This window comes from Diabrotica undecimpunctata, chromosome 1 (genome assembly GCF_040954645.1).
Source record: "Diabrotica undecimpunctata isolate CICGRU chromosome 1, icDiaUnde3, whole genome shotgun sequence".
Taxonomy (NCBI): domain Eukaryota; kingdom Metazoa; phylum Arthropoda; class Insecta; order Coleoptera; family Chrysomelidae; genus Diabrotica; species Diabrotica undecimpunctata.
The window spans coordinates 174,044,021-174,065,053 of NC_092803.1; the positions used below are offsets into that span (position 1 = coordinate 174,044,021).

Below are 21,033 nucleotides of genomic sequence, written 5' to 3' on the forward strand. Positions count from 1 at the left end.
CGAAGAAGGTTATCTCTATTTTGATTTTTCAAATGCCTTCGAATTTCTATTTTATTACAATTTATCACGAATAATATCGAATTATGTTAATTCGCAATTTTACCCCAAATTATTCTTACAGAGAAAATACACTGCCTCGTAAAATTAACAAATCATACAATAAAAAAAGTTCCAAAATATTGATTAATTTAACAACAAATACAAAGGGCCGGTCTTTTCTTAATATGTAAAAGTGGTTTCAGTTAAATTGGGTGAAACTTTGTAGAGGGTTAGTTTTGGTCATACTGATCAAAAGTTTTCATTGTCCCAAGACTCAAAAATCAATTATTTGTGAGTTACAGATCTTCAAATCGGTCGGTTTTTAGGCTATATTTGAATAATATATAGTGTTAGAAAATAAGTGTAACAAACGTTAGGGGAATATTCTAAATGAAATAATAATGTTAGTTTGCTATGTAAACGTATAACCTCAAATGCTTTGTTTTCTAAGATACGGGTGTTATTTTTCTTACAAACTGACGATTTATTTATTGCTCTGAAATTAGTTGAGATATGCAAATGCAATTTGCTACGTTTTTGCGTTTAAAAGGTAGTTATTGCAAATTTTTTAACGTACAATTAAGAATTTTATATTCATCATTGGCGCGCATATGAGTAATGGTCTCAACATTTTTTTAAAATAAAAATGGTAAAATATGCTACTAAGATATTTCAAATTAAAAATCATTTTTGAATTCCTCGTTCAATTTATAAAAATAAATATCTTATATTTTTTCATATGATTAATTAATTAATTTTTCTTTTATCGAAATGAATGAAAAACTTTACAAATGCGCAATCGTTGGATAGGCAGGGGAGGTACGAAACATTGGCCTGCCCAATTGCCGTATTTAAATCATCTAGATTTTTTGCAATTGGTTTTTTTCTTAGGGTTAAATTCTTAGTTTATTCCACTCTTGGTGAAAATATTAATGACAGGTTTTCTATCATGTAGAAGACAACCTATCCATACAAGGTATGACTATGACAAGTTTTTGCTTCTCTTTTTATGTATGGATAAGTAGCCTATTTCCATTCTTTTGGTATTTTTTCATCAAATAAGCATGAGATAAGAAGATTGCGTATATCAATTCTGGGTATTAGTGAAATAAGGTGTCCCGGATCTGGCCAATGCAATGAGTATAATCGTGAAATATATTATTCAGGAGAAGACAGCAATTATCATCGTAATGGTGTAGGAATCATAGTTTCAAGGGAGATTAGCAAATGTATTAGGACTGTGTGCCAGGTATCTGAACAAGTTATAATGATTCAGTTGAACTCGAAATTCAGAAACATAAAACGGCGAAAAGTGAACTAGAAGGACTTGAAAAGTTCTATTACTGTTCAACTCAAGGCTAGAGATCTTACTATTCTGATGAATGACCTTAAGGTACTATTACCGTCTAGAATGCTAAAAAATGACACATTTTCAACAATTTTTTTTTTGTATTGGATGTATTATACGTGGCAATCAAGCTTTTTTTTAATATTATCTTACTTACAACATTTGAAGATTACAAAAATTTTTCGTCCAAAAATTGCTGCTTCGTGGAGGACAGTTAATATCTGGAACTGCAAATTTGAAATATTAAATTCGAGAAGTACTCTTACGTGATAGTTTACCAGAAAAATTGAAAATTCTTACAAAGAAACAAAATGGCGGACATTTGAAAAAATTGTTCAAAAATTTACCTTTTTTCGACTTATTTCGGCTTATAAACGAGCAATAACATTAGCAATGACCAAGCAACGGAACCGGATGAACTACCGAGTGAAATAATAAAGATCTTCGAAAGTTTGGGTGAAAGATCTCTCTTTCATTTTTTTAATAAAATTTATGAAACTGGCTATATTACATTAGGCTTATGGAGATCAGTGTTGCCAAAACTCTCAGGCATGCGGTTTACTAGATTGTCGATATATTTTTCGAATTTCCATTTTCAATTAACATTTAACTGTAAAGTCAGAATAACAACTGAAGAACCGCAAAGCCTTATTATCATTATATAGTCTCAGAGAACGACATAAAATCGCTGACATACGTACACCGTATTATTTTAAGTTGCAATTAGTAATTAGATATATGCATGGTCCGTTTATTTGCTTTTAAATCTTTAATAGCCGGCAAAGTGCATGATTTAACTAAGCAATATTTTCTACTGATTTCTATGATTCATGGTATATGATATTCTTACCGAAAAACAAATAAACTGTCGTTACTATAATTAAAATAAGATAAAATAAAATTATCTTTTGTAAATACTATATATTTAATTAAAATCATTTTCCCTACTTTTCATCTCTTGTTTCGATTGGGCATTTTTGGTCAATTACGTTAAAAAACATTAATTTAATTCATGTCTGTGAAAACGAAAATACAAATTATACAATCCTGAATCGTGCTTGTGTTCATCGTGGCATCGCTGCGCTTCTATCGTCCATAAGAAATACATGGCCCTATCTCCGCAATGTTATTTTCTTAACGTGAAACGCTCTATAGTGACTATCGTACCATCAGCTTAATGAGCCATGTTTTAAAAATATTTCTTTGAATTTTACACTCAAGGATGTACCAAAAACAAGAAGAACAACTTTGTGACACACAGTTTGGATCCACAACACAACCTTGGAACCAGAGATGCGCTATTTAGTATTCAGGTTATGGTACAGAGATGCATAGATGTTGGCCATCCAGTTTAGATGTGTTTTATTTACTTTAAGAAGGCCTTTGATTGTGTAAAACATGCTGAAATGACAGCCATTTTTCAGTAGGCAGGCATTCTCAATAAATACCTACGTATCATTAAAAATCTTTACTGTCATCAACGTGAAGAAGAGGCGTAAAACAGGGCTGCATTTTGTCCTCTCTAATATTTAACATTTATTTGGAGTTTATTTTCAATAAAGCATTGGATAGTGTTCAATGTGGTATCGAAAATTAATGGCGTCAATATTGATAATTTGAGGTACGCGGGTGACACGGTGTTAATTACAAATAGTTACGAATAACTTCCAACATCTGATTAAAAGGACTACCACAACGTGTGATGAATATGGACTGAAGCTAAACACCACAAACGAGAGAACCAACAGTATCACTTACCTTAGTTTTAATCTAAATGACAAATGGGACATGAGAAAAGAAATTAGAATACGTAGGTATAGAGAAAGTCAAAGCTGCAGTTTTTAGTATGAAGAAAATCTTATGTGGAAACAACATCACTTTGAAACTAAAAATTAAATTAGTAAGATATTATGTGTTCTCTATTTTTTATGTCGAAGGTTGGACTTTAACGGATACACTTCCCAGAAAACTAGAAGCTTTTGAAATCTGGGCTTATCGGAAAATCCTACCTACCTAAAGATTAAGTTGGGTAGATAGAATTCGTAACGAGGTTGTTTTACAGCGGATGGGAAAAGTTGCGGAAGTGGTTAGAAGTTTGTTATTTTGTCCATGTTATGCGTTACCCGGAGAGATATGTACTTCATTTAATAATACAAGGCAAGATACATAGAAGAAGAGGTCCATGTCGAAAAGAACGCCTTGTCTTAGAAACCTGAGGGAATAGTTTAACAGATTCTCCGCATATTTTTTCCGGACTGCCGTCAACAAACTTAGTATAGCCAATTTTATAGCCAAAGCACGATAATCGAGCATAGCACGGGAAGAAGTAATAAAAAAGTGACACGTTGATAGATTTTTCCCTAATATAGAGTAATAACCGGTTGTTATAACCGGTTGTTATAATCTGTCGTACTGCAGCCAATTGGATTATTGTACATTTTCCATTTGTCCGGTACCGACAGCTTTACGAACTCCCTGAAGCTGTCCCCTGGCCACTGAATTACGACCGCCACGATACACATAGTGTTTAGCAAGGACGAGATTATATTAAAACATAAATTTTTTTTTTATTAAAAAACATATTTATCACTTTAACAATCATTTTAATAACTATAATAATTTTATTAGGTTTACGATCGTTCATAGAAATATCGTAAAAAATATTCAAATTTATAATTATAGGTATGTGTATAATATACAATTATACTGGTATATGGATGCAATATAATTTATCTCAACGACCTTGAAGATGCTACATGAAATTTCTTCAGGCAGAATACTCGTAGTATGGTGAAAGCATAATTTTGTTATACAGGGATATGTTTTTGTTTGTTTAAGGATATATACATTACTTATCAAAAGTCAAATAATCTAAATATAAAAGTCGAGTCAACGTTGTTTAAGTTTCAACACGAGCGTAATACTTTCTTAAAATCTGATATGTATGCCATTATTCATAGGTATTAAGATTAAGTATGCAACTTGTTATAACTGACTAATGTATCTAGGTAATTTGAACAAGATATTGTGAATAAGATGTTTTTTTATACTAAATCGCGTCACTTAACTGCAGTGGCTGTATGATTCTTAAAATCCGAAATCTATATAATATTCACGATCGCTCTGAAGACTTTATTGGATATAAAAACATTAAACAAACATGTCTAATTATTTTTATAAAATAATTCATATACCGTAAACTAGGGTAACTTTGCTCCACTTTTAGGAGTTGTTATTAAAGGAATTGCGAGGAAAAGTGTATAAAATTTCTACTAGTATTATGTTTTTTTTTTTAAACTGATGAAGAAGGTATACAATGTAATTATTGTGTGGTATTTTTTATTCTAAAAATAATTAATTACATATTTTTTTTTTAATAAAAAGTGGAGCAAAGTTACCTATAGTGTGGGGTAACTTTGCTCCACCTCATAAAAGCATGAAATTTTGTATAGTAACATATAGTTGGAGCAAAGCTAATGGGTTGCTTATATTAACCTTGCTCCAAAAATATTATTTGTGTAAAAAAAACTAAAAAAGAAGGTAGCGTTATTTATTTGAAAATAATAAACAAAAGTGTTAATTATAACGTGAACTTAATTCAGGAATTGTAAAAGTTCCCCTTTTAGAAACTTATTTAGGAGTATTAATACAGCCTAGTACATCAGTCCATAGGTAAGTCAGTCAGTCATCCTTTTTTGCAGGCCACTTCCACAGTTTGAGAGACTTTTCCATTGCGCTAATGGTTACCGTTTTATCATCAAAAGCCATAATGCGCCCGGGGTATAGGTGGCTTTCGTCAGAAAACACTACAAAACGTCCCACTTCTCGAACAACACTTTCAAAATTATTATGTTTGTTTTCTTTGTCTTCTAAAAAATTTACAAATTCATTTTCAACTTCTTTCTCCCTGGCAAGCTCTTCAAAGTCTACATCGTCCGATGAATTATCATCAAATACCATCTCTTTAGCTCTAAATCGAACAATATTTGATTCCTCATCGGAAGATTCGTCAGGAGTTATTCGTTGCTTATTGGTATTCATGCCAGAGGTTGTAGGTTCTTCCATATCTGCATCGTTGACTGCACAAACATTTTTTCCAGCCGGAACATTAATTTTTTTTCTGCGGTGGTTAACAGTTTTTGTCAAATCGGATCTTTTTGCTTCGAGGGCCTTTAAAAACTCCGATTGCACAACAGATGGGTCGCATTTTCGTGGTATTCAGCTGAGTACTTCCTCAACATTCAGGGGAAATATTCCGCATTTTCGAACCCCTGCCTCTAAATTAGATTTGATTTGTGGACCAAGCAAGTCCATTACCTTTGACAACAATGGAGGAAAGTGTTGCTTTTGTATATTAGTGTTGCGGATGCCATCTTCAGTACTTTTCCAATCTGACAAAATTTTTCGCCAGGCTCTTTTTAGGGGCCGAAAGAAAGCCACGTCTAGAGGTTGCGTCAAATGTGTACCTTTTGGAGGCAGACAAATTAAATGAATGTCGTTTTCACGACAGAGTTGAAGTGCATGTACTGTAATATGTGAAGAGAGGTTGTCGCATAGTAATACCTTTTTATCATTCAGCTTCCTAAACCTAGGTACTAACTGGAATTCAAGCCAATCTGCAAAAATTATTGCATCGAACCATCCAGAACTACTAGCGTTGTAACGGCATCCTTTTGGTCCATTCTCAGCCCAAGTACTGTAATATGTGAAGAGAGGTTGTCGCATAGTAATACCTTTTTATCATTCAGCTTCCTAAACCTAGGTACTAACTGGAATTCAAGCCAATCTGCAAAAATTATTGCATCGAACCATCCAGAACTACTAGCGTTGTAACGGCATCCTTTTGGTCCATTCTCAGCCCAAGTAGTCCACATTTTAGCAGCCCGGTAAACAACATAGGGCGGTAAAAGTTTACCTTCTCCGTTTCCACAGAACATAATGGACACAGAGGTCTTTGAAGCGTTTCTAATTAGTTCTGGATACTTGCAACTTCTCTTGACAATGACCTTCTTTTTGCCGGGATCATCAGTGAGATTAGTTTCATCACAATTCCATATATTTGTTGGAGAAACGCCGTCTAACTCGACTGCCAGATTTTCGAAAAAGCTTCTCAATATATTTTCGTCAACTCCTGCTCGTACACGTTTAATGTTTTCTGCAAAACGTGGGGAAATGTCAGGATGTCTGACCATAAATTTTTTGATCCAATCCTCTCCGGGGAAGTTATCCTTGAAAATTTTGACATCTCTTCCACAACGGTTTAAATAATTTTTGATAATGTTTCTCAGTTTCCTTGCGTTAGTAGGGAACCCATACTCTCCCATATAAATCAGGCAATTGACAAATTGGTTTTCTTCGGCGGGAGTAAATACGTTTTGCCTCCCTGGCGTTTTGGAATGTTTCCCTTTCAGTTTATTTAAAATGGTCCTTCTTGGAATCTTATATTTTTCTTCTGTCCTTCTGTGTGAGATTTCACCTCTTCTTATTTCATTTAAACACTCTTGTAGGGTTTCTTGTGTATAGTCAGCATAGCGCCGTGATCCTAGTCCTCTTTTAGGTGTTCTAGGCATAGCTGTAACAAAAATATATATTAAACATAATATATATTTCGGGGTAACTTTGCGCCACTTTTTTGGTGCAAAGTTACCCCGAATCACCTGATAATTTGTAAAATTAGGTTAGAAAAAGAAAAGTTTATCATTTGTTCATTTATAAGTCAGAATTGAGTAAAAAAGTTGATAAACAGTATACACTTAACGCATACACAAATACTTACTTGTGAGATAATAGCACACACCAAATTTTATAAGTAGTTTTTACCGAAGTTTTTACACCACTACCTTCTCGACTCGCTGTAGGCATGTAAATGGAAGAGCAAGTCTATGCTGCACGTGGGGAGACTGTGTCAATAGGCAACCAGTAAAGCGGCGACGAGCGTTTTGTGAAGACGGTTTTTAATTCATAGGTAAATTAAAATGAAACTTTTTTTAGTAATGGAGCAAAGTTACCCTGGCAGTGGCAAAGTTACCCCGGTTTACGGTACGAGAGTGGTTTGACAGGAATAATAATGCTGACACGGCAGTATTTTTGAATCCTAAAACCTTTTTAACCTCTAAGACTGAGGGCTTGTACGAGGTGATGTTTGTATCTGATTGGGTGTGAGTGATAATTTAAAAAACGGTTGCTACATATTTCTTTTCTTTACCAAGTAGTAACAAATGTGTTATTATGCATGCAAATTCACTTGTGAATTTCAGGTGAGGATTAAAGCTGTTAAAAGCTGATAAGGTGTCCAACGCCTTATCCAATAGAGTTGCTAGAATCAGGTCGTCAACATACTGTTTCACAAAGAGAACCTGGAAATCTAACTTCTTGATACTCTCATTGACAAGATAGTCTAGTACAAAATTGAAGATCGAAGATCCCATAGGTGTTCCAAAAATTTGAAGATAAAATTTCTCATTGAAAATTAAATAATTGGTGTCGAAGGTCAATTGTAATAATTCGGAGAATGTTTCCCAAGATACTGGGCTGTGGGGTTGGTTTTTATTTCAATGGTTTTGGAATTGAATGCACTGGAAAGTGGAAGATTTCTGAACAAGGATACCACGTCACAGCTTTCTAAGACAAAGCTTCTGGGTATTTGATAAGTAATGATATGATAATCATTAAAAATCTTATGTTGCCTTAACAATTTTAAAAATATGCAATTAAAAAATGTTCTTTTTTCAGCGACACTGAGAATATGGCTCGAGAATCATGAAAGTATCACTACATGTTAGTACAATTAATGTTTTCCACAATTATTTATTGTAAATATCATATCACGATAGTGCGAAATAACTAAAATAGTGAAATGAGGGAGCAAGATCTTACATCAAATTATATATTATTTTCTCCCTGGTAGACAAAAATCATTAAACGTATATTAGTCCAAGCGGTTTTACATATTTATTTTTATTTAATTTAAATTTAATTTTATTTTATTTAATTTTTTTTTTTGATTTTATTGAATTTTATTTAATTTTTATTTAATTTTATTTTGGTAAAACGTTGACGTTTGTTAAACTTCATTTTATTTTTATAATAAGTGTATTATTCTGAAGCTATTTTCTTGTGGCATTTTAAAGTAATTACTATTTTAATTAGAATAAGCCACAATTGAAGGTTAAAATAAGTTTATTGGTTTTTCAATTTCCACTTCAGAAATCGTTGTCAAAATACAATATAAAATCCAAAATACGTATTGTGGCTTATTCCCACAAAAGTAGTAATGACTAAAGGGTGTTTTTTTTTAGAGGTATATAACTAAAATGGAATAAAATTAAGATGATTTTTATAAATCTACATAAAATTGACTTTATTCGAAAGATAATCTTTTGGCGTTATAATTTAAATATGATTTATGGCATATAACCGTCATGGCTGGCTCCGACGTAGTCTAATTTGGACGTCCAATTTTGGATCACTTTTTCCAATATTTGTCGCAGTATATCGGCAATAACGCGGCGAATGTTGTCCTTCAAGTGGTCAATCGTTTAATGCTTATCGGCATAGACTAGCACCTTCACATATCCCCACATAAAATAGTCTAGCAGTGTTAAATGGCACGATCTTGTAGGCCAATTCACGGTCCGAAACGTGAAACTATGCGGTTAAAAACCTTTTCTTCAATAAATCAATTGTGGCACGAGCTGTGTGACATATTGCACCGTCTTATTGAAACGACAGCTCCTTCACATCATGGTTGTTCAATTAGGGAATGAAAAAGGCTGTACTCATGACTCTATAGCGATGACCATTGACTGTAACGTTCTGGCCAGCATCGTTTTTAGTACGGTCCAATGATTCCACCAGACCACAAAGTACACCAAACAGTCAGTCTTTCTGCATGTAATGGTTTCTCAACATACATTTGAGGATTATCTTTACTCCAAATAGGGCAGTTTTGTTTGTTGACGTAGCCATTCAACCAAAAGTGAGCTTCATCGCTAAACAAAATTCGCTTATAAAAATCGGAATCAACGGCAATCTCGTTTTGGACCTACTCATCAAATCTACGCCTTGCTAGTTGATGATGTACCTTCAATTCTTGCATAACTCGGATTTTGTAAGTAGGCAAAGCAAGTTCTTTTCGACAAATCTTCCATAAAGTGGATGAACACGTATCCAACTGCTGTGCACCATGGCAGATAGACTGATTCGGGTCTTCCTGTATACCACGCCCTAGAGCAGCAACAACTTCTTCTGTACGCACTGTACGACGTGTCTGTGGATGCATATTAGGGAGTTAAAGTGCATTGCAAAACGTTAACGTATAATTTGACAGCTACTCGTACGCAGTAGAGGAATACACACGTTTGCGTTAACGGGTCTCCGTAACCTTGCGTGCGTTTACGAATTCCCTTAACGTTATCCAAATTGTTCCGAGTATTAATTCCACTTGCTGAATTTGCTATTCTAATTCGTCGCAATGGAAGTTGCAAGGTTCCAGGTGGTTCGGTTCGAATATACTGGATTGTACTATAACTTGCGCGATACGTATTTCGAACAGAACCACAATTAAATTTGTACAGTTTGGAAGCGTTGTTCAGGCGTCAAGTCTATTCATGCTGAAATGCCAAACCAAACTTAACATAAATCACTTGACAGCTGTCAAAATGGCCGACAGTTAAAAAAGTGTTACCAACTTACATTTCTATACATCTAAAAAACACCCTTTATAATAAGTGTATGGGTAAATATATGTACATCTTAAAATTGCAGTAACTATAACCTATACTTTTTAGCAATTTTGCGGAAAAATTATATTACTGATGAAGTAGTAAGATTTCCGAGTAAGGATATTTGAATCATCAATTTGTAGAATGAATTAGCAATAAATCAGCCGTATCGTTTCCAGAACAAATGAATGATTGAAATGTCAGATGTTGGTAGTTTAGATTTCTTTCCTAGATGGCGTAGTTACCCTTCCGGACAAACAGTTCGACTTGTCATTCTAGCCTTTTATATAGATAGATAAAGATAGCTAGTTTTACCGTAAATAATTTTGGGCTGTTTAAAGGACCTATAAATTTTATTTTATTTTATTTCGCTCGCGGGACCTCAATTTAAAAAAAAACGTCAATTTGGTTGAATATAAGCGGATATAATTGAAATTTTTAAGCACGACGCGATTTTGAACGCGTAAAATCAATTTCGATTCAGCTCCGACGGCCGCTCTCCCGTATGACGTAATTTTTTGACGGACGGACTTTTAATTGACATTTTAACCAATTTATAGTTATGTGTAGCTAATGTAAATTTGTGCCCAATTAACTAGTACTTTGTATAATAAAAACAAATTTTAAAACCTTATACTTTTATTGTAAATCGCAGTCACCTTTGACCGATCATAACTCCGGAACTAATAAACCCATCATGTTATTTTTTCTTTCTTTTTAAGCGTCTTTCGACGCACTTTTAATATCCGTTTTGAAAATTAAAATCGATCAACAATTGATGATCGATTCTGATCGACGGATTTTAATTTTTCAAAATGGATTAGAAATTTTGAATGCTCTTCTATATGTAAAAAAAATTTCAAGTATCTAAAAGTTTTAGTTTTTTACCTGCATAATTTTGAAAATTATTCATTAGAAAAACTGTTTTTGGTTTTTGTAGTATTTTTTCAATAATAATAATTCTTAAGATTTGAAACATTGTCTTAAGTAAAATTTAATTACAAAACTTTTATGTCATATACAAAATTATTTTAAAACTAATAGTTCTTGAGAACAAAATGCGAAAAAAGGAGGAAAAATATGAAATTTTTTGAATTTCTTTCATATTTTGTTTAATAAAAAGTCAAGCCCACATTTCATAACTCACGCATAGTGAAATTATCATTTCTATCGATTTGAAACATTGTCTTAAGTAAAATTTAATTACAAAACTTTTATGTCATATACAAAATTATTTTAAAACTAATAGTTCTTGAGAACAAAATGCGAAAAAAGGAGGAAAAATATGAAATTTTTTGAATTTCTTTCATATTTTGTTTAATAAAAAGTCAAGCCCACATTTCATAACTCACGCATAGTGAAATTATCATTTCTATCGATTTATGCAAAAAACTGCGATTATATGTTTCACATTCAACTCGAAACAGATACCGCCTCACGACGAAGTAAAAATGAAAATTACACAAGTAAACAACGTTTTACTGGATATAGTTCCGTAATAATTGTCCTATATTGGATTTTACTGATGTGCTCTACATTCCAGCGCGCAGCGCTCTATTTACTGAATGATATTTTTATATCTAGTAACTGTATTTTATCACTGGTATTTATTGTAACAACTAATAATAAAGTTTAACAACTTCCTGTTTTTTTTTATAGACCGCAATTAAAAAACATAATTAACATAAACATGCAGTAATTTTTTAGGTTGTTTCTTTTCTATGACGAATGACACATTAAATGTTATAAATAATCAATAATATTGATATACAGGGTGAGTTTTTAGTGCGACATTGCTCGAAAATTCCATTATAGTACAGAATATACAAAAAAGTTAATCAGAAAAAACGTAGACATTGGTATTCTCCAGGCTTGGAAAATATGAAAAATTCAGGAAGGGTATTGATCATTTTATTTTTTCAAAATATTATATTTATGGTACTCTTTCATTTTTATGAAGCATTCCCTATACCTAAACTTCAATTTTTGTAAGTAGAAGTAACTTAGTCTTGTGTAATAATATAACAAAATTATTTTTATTCAATAAGTAACTAATGCAAAATATGAATCTTAACAATATGCAAGGAAGGTAACAATTAATGTGATTAAGGAAATAATTAAAAAGTAAATGTTCAAAATGTCCACTTCAACGTCTATGCAAGTTTGTAACCGATATTCAAATGTCCAAGCCACATTTGTACCTTGTAAACTCACCCTGTATAATACTAATAAGGCTTACTCATAGTTTATTTAAAATGTTACTTCTGGTAAAAGAAGTTCACGTTCAAAATACAAAGTATGATTTCTAAAATAATTTATAATAATGAAGTTACTGTCTTTACCCGTATCATATTCTCAACGTTATTTACATGTCTAATTGCATTTTTCACATTGTACTACTTATTTTTTGAAGAGTCCACATTTTATTAACTCTAACGTTATCGATAATAGTATCTGACTTTGGAGTTGAATTGTTGTCACCAACACTTTTCTTTTAACTAGTACTACAACAGCACAGTATAATTTAACACACAGTTGTAAAAACGTAATCATAAAATGGCATGTCCTTTATTATAAACTACTCTTTTCGATGTACCATGTTTAAAAAATCGATTCATCTTTTATTCTGAAACTATTGTACTTCAAGAATATTCACACCAAATTTGATGTAGATTTGAGCAATATTACCGGAGTTTTACAGATTTGAATACCGCGCGGTCGGTACGTTTGCTCTCAGTTTAAAAACTTCAAACGCGACTTTCCCGTGCGGTAGGCACGATTTCTCGAGAACGAATAGACCGATTTTGCTGAAACTTTGCACAGTACTACACTTTCATATGGAATAAAAAAGGATTTTTTGAAAATACAAGACCTATGTAACCCCTTAACAAAATTACCCATTTCTAACATCAAGTAGTTGTTTTTAAGTATATTCCTTCAGAGGTTTAAAAAGGTTGAATATCTCCCCATATGACACGTTACTTTCTCGCAATATTATTTTTATAACCAAATTTCTCCAATATTAAAAAAATTCTGTTAGATGTTTATTTTGAATTATTTTAAACTATCCCCTTTTTAAGATGCTGCAAGGAGCACCGTTATCTCCCGGTCAAAATTGAATTAAATGCAATTCTCAATACCGTTAGTTAGGTTGTTATTTCGCCAATATACCTAAATTGTCAAATCTGATCTTTTTCCGTCTGCAGCTGAAGAAAATGTAACACCACTGCTATTCGTCGAGAGACCTTTTTTTTAATTGGGTATGAGATATGTTATAATTATCTTCAATATCTCTGTTTTATTTCTACGTGTCTTATTTCATTAGGGCCCCAGTTTCGACCTGCTATCTGAAAAAGTTCGCCACCAATATCATTCCTAATTTCGATCAGTGCTAGGAAATGATTCGCAAAAATTACTTTCCGGTTCATCTTAATAATGGTGTTTCATGAATGTTAACCTGTCAAATTATCATTAGATTTCAGTCTACTCTAATCCAATTACCATTGGTGTAGCCATTTGTGGACTTTAAGGGTGAATAATATTCAAGCAGTAAACCAGGTATTTTGCACTTTTTTTTTGAAAGACTGCCAGAATAAAGACAAATTTTTTATATTACCTATAAAAGTTTTTATATTCAATTAAAATTAAATACAGATTTACGTCGGACTTAATTTAGTCAGTACATTCATATGTTATAATACTATTGATATTTACTTCGTACAGTCTCTAAACTTTAATCATGGTTAAAGGTGAATAGGATTAACTAATTATTAATTTCATGTTCTCTTTATGTTTGATTTTTTTTTTCATATGCATTTATTAATTTTTCCCTAATCTGCCGTTTCGAGTATGCTTAGATGTTATATATTTAAAGAGTAAAGATTTAAAAGCTAAAGCCATGATAAGACAAGTGGAAGTTTTTGAATGGCTTTACAGAAGAATCCAGAGAATATCTTAATCAGGCAGAGCCGTGAATGAAGAAGTCTTGTGAAGACTTTCAAAAGAAATATAACTGAATAATGAAATAAATATACGAAAACTACAATACCTTAGCCACTTGATGAGTGGAACAAAATACCATCTTATGCAGAATATCATGTAGGGAAAGGTTTTAGGAAAGCTTAGTGTTGGAAGGAGATGGATGGAATGCCTGAGCAATCTCAGAAAGGGGTTTGATTGCTCGTTTAACCACCTTTTTAGAGCAGCAGTAAACAGAGTTCCAATAATCATGATGAACGCCAACCTTCGAAATAAGCCGATCGTTTCGAGTATATATTACATAATCATAAAACAATAGTACTAGTTATAAAATTTTATTCTTGATCAAGTTTAAAAATAATAAGCTCCTATTTGCAACACGTTTATAGTTTGTATTTGTTATAGGTATCTATTCAATGGCCACTACAAGTATCTCCAGGACCCGACAATGCCAATAGAGCAGGAAAATGGCTGCTTTACCTTGAAAATAGTCCAAAATTGTATGGCGTGGATGGGTTTTGTACGGTTTTAGATACAATACCCAACGAACTACATCTTAATACATCGACCGTGGTACAAGACGAACCCGAAAATCTGAGGCTACGTGATCCTTTCGATGATCTAACTACAGAAGCAGTAACCTTACATTCCAGGAAGAAACGAAGTATCAATTACGTGGTTCCATATCAGACTACTGAAAGGGGAGGAAAGCGAAGGAAAATAGTGGTTATGGATTGTTTTTCTGGCAGTGCCAAATGTATTGAAATTTTGTGCACGATTAGGAAGCTTAACAAAGGTGAGCAATTCTTTTATATTTTATACAGGGTCGAATAAAAGTTTCTGCTTTGTGAATCAAATCAAATTTAAGAACTTAAAGGAGCGTTGCACTGTACAAAAAAGCGACAAAAAAGACTTAAGATTTATAAACTCTGAATAGCATTGAACAGAGGAATAAGCCAAGGTGACACAATATCACCACACCTGTTTAACCAAGCCCTAGAGGATGTGTTTAAGAAACTAAATTGGTAATAAAAAGGAATAAGAATAAATGGACATCTACTATACGCCGATTGTGTCTTCCTGGTATGAAATGATGAAGAGGAGTTAAATAATATGCTTTTGGAACTAGAGAAGCAAGAAAGGTCGGTTTTAGAATAGCCTATGAGAAAACAAAAACAATGAGTAAGACCTCAAAGAGTAGCACAAGAGAAATATAAAGTAATAAGATTGAACAGGTCTCAAGCTACATACAGGGTGTTTCAAAAAGGTATTTCATAAATTAAATCACGCATTCCGGGGACAAAAATAAATTGATTGAATCCAACTTACCTTAGTACAAAAGTATACACAAAAAAAGTTACAGCCCTTTGAAGTTACAAAATAAAAATTGTTTTTTTGCATTATCTCCTAAACTACTTGACATTTTGTAATAAAAATGGACACGTTACTTTCTTGTTCTGAAAGTATTTTTCATACAAAAGAATTAACAAAATCTAAGCGCACAGAAAAATTTTAAGGGGGATATGCAGCCCTAAATCACCCCATACTTTTGAGTACGTTCAAAGCAAATGAATTTTGTGGCATCATTAGTTTAACACATTATTTTTAAAAAAAATTTGCCTTCTATCACTTTTTTCAAGAAACAGTTTTTATTGAGTTACGGCTCTTTTCATTAACCTTTAAAAAATTGCGTGCAACTAAATAAATGGTTTAAATGAATTAACAAGTACAAAAAATGTCTATAACCTCTATAAATATGATATTACAATAAATGTTCAAAATGACCCCCATTTTCTTCAATACACATTCGGTATCGTTTTAATAAGGAAAACCGAATGCGCTGAAAAATCATATTTTTGTGAAGAATTTGATTTGCAGCTTCAATTATTCTAACCTTCAATTGTTGTTCGTATTCTATTATTACAGAATACACTTTCTCTTTCATAAACCCCCAAAAGCAAAAGTCCATGGGGTTAAGACCTGGGCTTCTGGGTGGCCAAGAAATAGGTGCATCACGACCCCTTCCAATCCACCGACCAGGATACTGCCTGCAAAGGTATTCCCGGACCTCATTACTGTAATGCGGTGGAGCGCCATCTTGTAGAAACCACATATTTTGCCTTATTGCAATATTCACTTCTCCCAAATACTCTTGCCAAGAACTGCAAATAATTATCACCATTTAAATTGTTGGGAAGAAATACTGGGCCTATTAGATTGTTATCCACAATTCCTGCCCAAACATTAACTTTGAAAGTCCTTTGGTGATGAGACGTTTTTTTGGTGTGAGGATTTTCGTCGGCCCAAATGTGCTCGTTATGATGGTTTGTTATTCCATTTCTACTGAAGGTAGCCTCGTCGGTAAACAAAATATTTCTAATAAAATTAACATTTCGAGTGTTTTCCATTAACAACTCTTGAACCGTTGTTTAGTGATGGGGTTTAAGCAGCTGATCCTTCAAACGCCTCCAAACCCTTACGTGAGGAACATTTAGATGAGCAGTTATTACCCTTGTACTTGTTCCAGGGACTTCTTCAATGATTTCTAAAATGTCTTCATCAGTTGTATCCATTATTGGACGACCACTATTGCTAGCAACTTGCGGTTGGAATGTACCCGTTTCCCGTAAACGACGATCAATGGTCAGAAATAATCGTCTATCGGGTGTATTTCGATTGGGGTATTTTACTGCATAACGCCTTGCGGCTGCTGCACTATTTCCTTGACATTCACCTACGATATTCCCGATAGTTTATTGAAATCATAATTTAATCTGATCCAACTTACCCAAAGTTAAATGCATATCTGCCATTTCCTGAAATGTTTAGGCCATTGTAATATCAAAATTTTTAATATTAATCTTATTCACACAATAAATGATAGCTTTAAATTATTGACTATTATTTTAATATTAATCTTATTCACACAATAAATGATAGCTTTAAATTATTGACTATTATTGATGAAACTGTTTGTAATTATTGTATCCGTAGAAACTAATTGTAATTTTATGGCCAACTAGGAAAAAACTAGTTTTTCGAAAAAGTGATAAGAGGCAAAAAAGTTTTAAAAATAATGTGTTAAACTAATGATGCCACAAAATTCATTTGATTTGAACGTACTTAAAAGTTTGGGGGGATTTAGGGCTGCACACCCCCCTTAAAATTTTTCTGTGCGCTTAGATTTTGTTGTTTCTTTTGTATGAAAAATGCTTTCAGAACCAGAAAGTAACGTATCCATTTTTATTACAAAATGTCAAGTAGTTTAGGAGATAATGCAAAAAAACATTTTTATTTTGTAGCTTCAAACGGCTGTAACTTTTTTTGTGTACACTTTTGTACTAAATTAAGTTGGATTCAATCAATTTATAATTGTCCCCGGAATGCGTGATTTAATTTATGACATACCTTTTTGAAACACCCTGTATATTTGGGACAAATTATAGAATTTAACAACGAAAAACAGACTGTAGAGATAAAATTTCGAACAAGATCGAATAAGAATTAAGAAAACAAAACTCTTCACCAATGCGTCCCACCAGTGATGACATAAGGATGCTAAACATGGACAAGGATAAATGAATAAATTAGCGAAGACCAAGAGAACAATGGAAACGCGAATGTTGGGAATTTGTAGGCCATAACATCAGGCAGAAGGACAATATATGGAATAAACAAGTGCTTCCCTGAAGAACGTGGGAATCAAAACAATACTAAAAGAAGACCACAGATGAGGTGGCCAGACGATTTAAATGGACATGCTGGTCCAAGATGGATGAAAATCACTATGTACAGAGAAAAATAAGTCAGAAGGAAAGGTCTATGTTCGAACTTAGATATAAAAATGGCTTTAGATAGATATATACATTATATGGTTATTATGGAAGCTTTTTCTTCGTGAAAATATCGATCATTGGAAATCTTTATTATTTATATAAAAAATGGCAATTTATTTGTCCAAGCATGGAGTTTTGACAGGACTACGAAAGTTTAGGAACTAGGACTGCAATTTTCAACATCACTAACTCTAATGTGTTCTACATTTATTCTCATGGACCAGAAGCATTGAACAATTTTTTAAAATTAACTAAACGAGAATCAATCAATCAATTTTACTCAAAACATGGTTAATGTCTATATGATCGAGGCTAACTGTCAAATTGGTATTACGAGTACTACAAGAATTATTTAGGATGCAGCCTACGATTTTGATACCCTGGATTCTAAGACAGAATTAAACTTAATTACATAATTGATAAGAAATTTAATAAACATATAAATTAATTAAATGAACTGATATCAAATAAATCAAAATTAAAATAAAACAAATTCTCAAGTGTATCAAATTTTGATAGATTTATTAACCTTATACATAATTATTATTGTAATAAAAAAGTAATTTCTTATAATAATATTTTAAACATCATATATCACGTGTAGAATATGATGTTGCAATGGATAGTAATAATATATAGAATAATGTAGTAAACATATATCATCATCTTCATCCAATTGAACAGAATATGAATGTTAGGGAAATAAATCTTCTACTCACAATCCGTAATAGGGCTCTCACAGGCCCTCGAGAGCTGAAGATGCTGTAAAAGTTTGTAAAAAGCTAAACCGGTACCGCATTATTTTTTCAACTTTAATAAAACCTTTTACGGATTGTGAGTGGAAGACTTATTTCCCCAACATTCATGAATATGTGCTCACACCAGCAACCCTTTCATCATTTGAACAGAATATGTTCAATTTATCAAAGACATCAAACTGTGTTACATTTTTCCTTGAACCCTGCCACTAGCTTTGTATAATATCCAATCATGACAATCTGCATCAATCATCCAGTAACAGTTTTTGGATCTAATAGAAATCCTTTTTCTCGTAATGTCTTCGTTCATGCAATCAGGTCTTTCCATGAACGTATTATTTTGATGAATAGCATATGGACAGCTAACACTGATTTTTTTCTTCTCGACCTGAAACTACCGCGAAACATTCGAATTATGTTGAACACCATAGGATGTTGAAGCACCAGATATATGGTGGTTCCTAAAAACCCTCGAAAAATCCAACAGAGAATTCAAATTAACAACCCTAATATTAGAGCAAGTCAAAGAATTTACATATGCTGGTTCGCTAGTAAACGCAACAAACACGACAAGCGACGAAATAAAAAGACGCATAGCAATAGCAAACAAAACTGTTCACGATATCCAGAAACATTTAAAAAATAAAAATATAAAACGTGCAGTACCGCTTAATATATACAAGACCAGTTTTGATATATACGGCTGAAACGTGGGCCTTATATCAAAATGATGAAAGACTTCTTGATATTTTTGAGAGAAAAATTCTTAGAAAGATTTTTGGGGCCGTAGATGAAAATGGGCTATGGCGTCGAAGATACAACTTTGAAATATATCAGTTATACACCGATCCAGATATTGTGAAATTCGTTTAAAATGCAGAGACTTAGATGGGCTGGACACATTGCTAGAATGTCAAATCACGAATACACGAAGAGATTAATATTTTCAAAACCAGAGGGCACAAGAAGCAGAGGACGACCACGGATGAGATGGATTGATGATGTGGAAGAAGACCTACAGATTCTAGGGGTTAGAAGATGGAGGGAAGTTGCCAGGAATCAACAGGAGTGGCGACTTCTTTGTGAGCAGGCCAAGATCCACAACGGATTGTCGAGCCACTTATGATGATGAGGATGTTGAAGCTATTGTTACGACATAATTGTGAACCCAACGGATAAGTATCAATCCATCTTCTTTATTTTTATTATACTTTCATATTTTCCCTGCTGTGCCTTTCTTAGTGTTTTTTCAGTTATAGGACAATCTGTAGAAATCCTATTTGGTCGCATAGTATCAGTTACTCCATATCGAAAATTTTTCATTTACGTTACAAGATCGAAAATGATAAAGATTATCTAGAAAAAATTCATATTGTAAATTTTTTTATGGCAAAGCATCAACCATTTATCGGTGCTTTTGATGAACCAATTTTATCAACTTTTGGACCTTGACCCTGGTATATTTCAAAATGATGTAAACAGCTCAAGTCATTATTCAAACATAAGATATTTATAACACCGCCATCACCTTCATCCGCAGAATCGCCGTCCGATAAAACAAAAGGTGGAACCATATGCTTCCCTATATATAAATAAATAAAAATAAATAGGTGGAACCCTATACTAAGCTTCTTGTAAAGTGAAACCACGTCTGCAATTAGAAATGATAAGGTTGCTTATAGGTATCTATATTTTTGTAATGAGATGGTCACAGCGCCCAGCGTAACCATATCGTCACACAGAAAATGTATTACACAAAATATCTATCTAATGCACATAACTTTATATTACAATAATTAGTATGAAGATATAAACTAATATATTTTTAATACGAATTCTGTCTATTTATTCTTCTAGACTGTATCATTAAGAGATTCCGCCGCTTTATTTGATCTCAAGACTTCTGTCGCACTTCTTCTTCAATATCGCCATAACTACACTACTGCCCAAAATTAACGCACCATCTTAAATGTACCATAAGTTTGAAGCTATTTTTCTTCTGAACGGATGGTTGGATTTTGATGACTTTTCTTTCATATTATAGGTCTATTTCTAATAAATCAGTGTATTAATATTTTCTGAAAAATATCAACGTTTTACTCGTATACGAGATGTAAAAATAAAGTTGTGTTTTTCATTATTTTGAAACACCCTGTGAAATTTATTAAAAAGAAACTCTACATCTTATTAATATTTTGAGATCATCATCATCATCACTGGCTCGACAACCCTTTTTGGGTCTTGGCCTGTTCTAGGATTCTTCTCCATTCCGATCTGTTTCGTGCTTTTTTTCTCCAAATATTTTGAGATAGTTTCATCCTTTTTCAAGATTTTTGTAAAAAAAAATATCT

General features: G+C 32.8%; 1 protein-coding gene across 1 annotated transcript in view; it reads left to right on the forward strand.

The window, feature by feature from the left end:
* The window catches only part of mew (multiple edematous wings), a 33,689-nt gene that overhangs the window by 9,515 nt on the left and 3,141 nt on the right, over positions 1 to 21,033 (forward strand). The window contains exon 3 of the mRNA XM_072520594.1: positions 14,494 to 14,884. Coding sequence (XP_072376695.1) covers positions 14,494 to 14,884 — 391 coding nt within the window. The remainder of the gene's footprint in view (positions 1 to 14,493; positions 14,885 to 21,033) is intronic.